The 5829-nt window shown below is 34.2% G+C and overlaps 1 protein-coding gene across 1 annotated transcript in view; it reads left to right on the top strand.

The window, feature by feature from the left end:
• The window catches only part of LOC107667850 (phospholipid phosphatase 2-like), an 8804-nt gene extending 6988 nt beyond the window's left edge, over positions 1 to 1816 (top strand). Inside the window, exon 6 of the mRNA XM_016459572.1 lies at positions 105 to 1816. Coding sequence (XP_016315058.1) covers positions 105 to 251 — 147 coding nt within the window. The 3' untranslated portion in view covers positions 252 to 1816. The remainder of the gene's footprint in view (positions 1 to 104) is intronic.
• Positions 1817 to 5829: the final 4013 nt, after the last annotated feature.

A 5829-nucleotide genomic window follows, 5' to 3' on the forward strand; every position in this document is an offset into this window, starting at 1 on the left:
ATAATAATAATAAAACAATAGATATTTCAAATATTATTATTATTATTATTTGAGTGTTCTACAAATCTGCAAGCTGCATTAAGACTTTCTCCTCTCCGTCACAGGTGCGATACGTCTCTGACTTCTTTAAAGAGCGCCCCCCTCGCTGCCAGGATGTTGAAAATGATGAAAACGAAGACAGCGAACGCCAGCCCAGCCTTCAGATCGCAGACACGGACAGAAACCATCACTCCTACAGCAGGCCTGTATGAGCCTGACCTTTGACCTGCGAGAGCACTGGATGCTGCACCATGTCTTGTACAGACAGCCACACACACTTTACACTGGCACTGACTGCGCTCTCTTACACAGGATAATGCTCCTATTTCACACAGAGAGCGAGCGAGTGAATGCATGAACTAACACTGAATATTAGATTTTAAACTTCTCTACAGACCGTGTTTATATCGGATTTTGTCTTATGCACGCTCATATATGCCAAGTGCACAGATCGCCTGGCATCTAATGAACCGTTAGGGACTTTATTGTATCAGAGCACAAAGACGAACTTCTCCAAGGGGAACTGGTTGTTTCCATGACAACCTCAAAACCACCGGTTGACATTTACTGACTAGCCGTACTTCTGCTGTTGGAAGCGATTCTTTTGGCATGGGAAAGAAAGTGAACTTTTCTAAGCCATCAGAACACAAGAATTAATGTTTCGCTTAGTAAGAAATCCAGGAAGAGAAGTCTGAACATGGAACAGATGCCAAAAAAGGTCTTTCTCACATTGTCAATTTGATATTTTATACAATTTTATATGTGTGTTATATATATTATATATAACTGGATTATAGTGACTTTATTATTATTTTTATATATATAAAGAAAGGTTATTTTCCTGTGGCGGTAGGTTTAGGGACTTTTCTAAACGTAACATTTTGGTGAGCTAGTTATTATATCCGCGCACATCTAGAAGAAATTCTGCACAGCATGAATCATTTTTATATTACTTTTTTATGTTTAATTTGCTAAAGACTACCATGACAACTCGTGATTTCAATCTAGCTTTGTCGCGTCGCTCGCTCTCATAACAATACGATTTTCTGAAAACCACTATCTAACCGAGGCACATATATATATCGGTATATTTCATAGAAATGAGTCTTACTAACCGTCCTATCCAACAATAAGGATCAGGAAATGTTAACTATCAGATTAAACAGCTGTTTATCTCTTAATATTATCACCACGTGAACGTGAAAATGCTGCTTGTAATGTTAAAATCACAGCCAATCATAAAGCTGTATGCTGATTCTGAACCAATGAGGATTCACTGAGGGGCGGAGCTACCCAACATGACAAGAAACTGACACTTGTAGATTAAAATGGACTTGCAAAATGTTGTACCTACATTATCGGGCTGAATGTTTCCACAGCATTATGATTGTTTAGTTTTATATGCATATTTACAGTGAAAAACGACTGGCGGATTCAAGAATCAGGTTAGATTTATTTTCTTCACGTCAAGCCTTTGCATGACGAAATGACGTTTTAAACGTAAGGTGCGTTTAAACATTGGTCCATTACAATATTAGCGTTCGCTTACCTGTGTCTCTCCAGAGACAATTTTTTCCAGGATTTTGTCTCCATTTACACTTATCCTTAACTCTGATTTACCTCATTTGATCTAATTCTAATTTATGTTAATTCGGAGCTCGAACCGAATCTCGGCATCGAGTGCCTTCTTCCAGGAAAATCCAATTGATCACCAAGTCGTTAAAGTCCCCATGAAATCAAAATTAAAGTTTTTTGGGTGTTCGTATCAATATGTTAGTCTTAAGGTTATCTATAAGGCAGTGTGCTCCAAAACAGTGACAATTGGCTATTTTAAAAAGGGGCGGGGCTGCTTGAAATGTCCCGCCCTGTCTTCCTGTTTTAGGGGACCTTTAAGACTGAATGGGCAGGTGACATTGAAATATTAATAATAATAATAAGTATGCAAATTGGAATACAACTACTGTAAGTCTGTACTTTGTCAGTGGAAAAAAGTAGTGCCATCTCGTCTTAAAATCCTACAAACGCCTTTCTCGTACAACTTGCGCTAGCATTAGCTGAATTAAATACCTTAAAATTAATTCTAATCTTTAGGTTTAGACACTTAAGAACTGTCTTTGCTTTCTCAATATTTTTCTACAGCTGAAAAGGAAAACGTCAAATATTCCTCCTCTTTCAAAATAAATCATGTATTCTGGCATACATTTTAACTTCCCCTCTCACCTATGTTATTAATGTGGGAAAACTTTTTTTTTTTAATAAAAATGTTCCCTCTCACATGTTATTTATGAAGGAAAAACAATCATATTTTTTTTTTATTAAATTTTTATTTTTTCCTGTCCCCTATGTTGTTTATGGAAAAATACATTCCTTTCTTAGTTTCAAGTTGTTGACAATCGCTCATCTAAACCCTGCACAACAGAACCTGCTGTCTACTGTGAGTTGCTAATGCTGCAATTTTTTATGGACACTATATTTAGTGAATATGAATGATGTCTCCCTTTTTTTTTGCTTCTATGTGGAACAGAAACTCTCTTGTGACCGATTTAGTCACAGAAAACCGGATGGCCTTAAAATAAATGAGTACTGAGCTCAGAGAGTGACTTACACACTGAATGTGAAGAAGATTGTGGGTCATGTTTACACCTATATGCTGTTGCCAATATGTGTGAAATGCAACTTGTTTTTAGTTGAATGTTCCAGAGCAATGTTGAGTATTTTTGGAGGATTGCTGTAAAATTGTGCAGAGAGAGAGAGAGAGAGAGAGAGAGAGCACAACTTCATCAAGGATAATACATCATTTTCAAAAATTGGTTGTGAAATATACATTATAAAAAATGATGTGCATTAAGTTGCATAGATGAACATATTACAGTATGTCAAAATCAGTCCAACTGATTTAATTGAAGCTACTGAACTTTTTCTTCTAAAAAGTAATAACTCTAAACCACTTATAATGTTTAGAGCTCCAGACATTTTACATGAACCAATTATTATTTTGTAATGATTGGCATCCGTGACTTTATAAGAAGTTTTGAGTGTATAGCATATAAATGATGCACATACAGGTGCATCTCAATAAATTAGAATGTCGTGGAAAAGTTCATTTATTTCAGTAATTCAACTCAAATTGTGAAACTCGTGTATTAAATTTTAATTTCTTGGTATGTTTTATATTTGTTTATACCTAACATTCGAAATAAAATAAAAAAAAGTTGTACAGCATCTTTTGCCATGATGTTTCTGCTCTTGCTGTAAATGAGCTCAAAACGGAAATGAATGACAAGTTTTGAAACTGTACGACGTTCACGGTGCAGATGTCTTTAATAGTTTTATCTTATCAGTTGGTAACACTTCATATTTCAACGTCTGTTATCTGAATGACATGTTTGCTAGGCCAAGTATTATTATTACTCTTGCTCATACTTGGTGTTAAAGGTTTGCTTCAAATCACTGACCATACATGCACTGAACATTTCCAAGAAATCAGACTTAATTATTTATAGCATGTTCACATGCATTTAAGAATATGATTTTATATTCAGCATGTGCCTTTAATTGGATGAAATATTCAGTCCGGTGCCATTCAGCCAAAAACTCCCCCTTATCTAACACAGAGACGATTGTACAAGGGAATTGTGGGAATTGAAGCAGCCAAAAATGTCAGATAAATCCTGCTTCTTTTCATCAGATTGGTGTTCAAGGACAGTTGATTCCCTTCAGCTTCATTGTAACCGGTTAAATGCAGGCAGGGCTGGAAACATCTGAGAAACACTTACTTCACATTTAATGTCCTCAAGTCAAAGTGTATATGTAAAATATCTTTTATATTGTCTATAGGTGGGACTGGTTTTCATTTATGTGTTGTGTCATGGACACGTGACATCCTGCTACTACAAAGAGCTTTATTTACAGTCCATGTGATCCAACAAAAGTTTTTATTTTTATTTTTATCCAGCACTGATTCTTCAGAAACACACCAAAAAGGTTTCCACTTCGAAATGAGTCAGAGATGATCACTTAACCATTATCACAAAAGTACTATTTAATTCAATTCCCTTTATTTTATCAAAATTATGACAATCTCTTATTATCCCTAAAACCAGCCATCGTCAGAACTCAATACTTCAATGCAATACTTCTATATAAATATACAATAGCTCAATAATTCATATGTATACAAATATATTCTTAAAATATATTAATTTCATATCATTTTTATTTTTTCTTCTTTAATTTTATAGTTTTAGTAATTTAGTTTTTGTCATTTTTACAAGTTTTTTATTGAATGTTTTAATTTTATATTTTTCATTTTCATTTTTAAGTCATTTTGTTGTTTTTTAAATGTCTTTATATAATTGTTATTAATAGTGAGAATTTTGACTTTTTATATTTTCCATTTTATTTTTATTTTTACAAGATTTTGTTTTTTTATTATTTCAGATAAAGTTTTATTTTAATACATCAAGTTTAACTTATTGAAAATGAGAAATGCTGCCTTATCTACTAGCTGAAATAAAATAAGTTTAAGGTATTTTGTATTTTATTTTTAGTTAACATTTATTTCAAGCCACAGATTGTTTTATGATTTAGTTTATAAGTACCCAGCAGAAGAGTATGTACTACATGTGCAAAATATAAATTTGTGAACACAGTAAGATTTTCTATAATGACAATTCAAGAAATGGAGCAGAAATCAGTTTGAAACCAGACCATATTCCAATGCAATATTTCTTAATCAGTATTTGAATCTGTATGGATGTCGACACAAATTGAGTGACTGACAAGAAAAAAAAAAAACATTTTGTGAGAAAACTGAGGCAGGTTTCACCAAAATTCAAATAAAAACCCCATGATACCTAAAGGTTTGATTTTGCACTTCTGTCCCGGCATTCATCAAGAATCAGTGTTAGTGTGAAGACACGACCCAAAAATGTTTCCAGTGCTTCATCCTCGAAGCATTCTGGGATGTATGACCCGCATTTGACCGGCGATATTTCATGGTGCTGTCTTACATCAGTCAGATAAAACTGTGGCCATTTCAGCCAAAAGATTCGCTCATCTGTTAAATGATTTTAGATGCACTAAATCTATCAGTGTTTGACGTCAACTGAGCAGGTTTCAACACATTTAAATTTATTTTTATCAGTTAGTTTTAATGCCATTTTGGAAAAGTTAGCAAATAAACAGTCAAGCCATTACATTTGTCTAGATAGGGGGTGAAGATCTCCTAACTAGTTCCACATGGAGCAAAGCAAATGCAAACCTGATCTGACATATATGCGTTTGATTATAGCGCAGATTAGTGTTGAAATCAAGCAGTAGGCCTACATCATAAGTCCCCAGAGTTTGTTTGTTCAAAGCCTGAACTGTCCTGGTTTACAATTAAAAGAGGTTTAAAAACATATAGAGTAGGGATGTAACGATTCACTCAACTCACGATTCGATTCACAATTTTATTTTATTTTTTTACAAAATGAGATTTAAGACAAATTATAAATTAAATGTGTCCTTTTATTATTGCTTGGACAAAATACTGTACGTTTCTTTGTGAAATTGAAATATAGGCTAACACTATAATAATATACTAATATAGCACTTTTGTTGGTTTTGATTGCTTCTGTGCTTCCACTCAGCACTCACACACCTGGACAAAAAAGACTCATACGTCAGAATGCTGTTCATAGACTTCAGTTCAGCATTCAACACAATCATCCCTCAACAGCTCATTCACAAACTGGTCCAGCTGGGGCTCAACACTTCGCTGTGCAACTGGCTGTTGGACTTTCTGAC

This window comes from Sinocyclocheilus anshuiensis, unplaced genomic scaffold, assembly GCF_001515605.1.
Source record: "Sinocyclocheilus anshuiensis isolate Anshui unplaced genomic scaffold, SAMN03320099.WGS_v1.1 scaffold1325, whole genome shotgun sequence".
NCBI classification, from domain to species: Eukaryota; Metazoa; Chordata; class Actinopteri; order Cypriniformes; family Cyprinidae; genus Sinocyclocheilus; species Sinocyclocheilus anshuiensis.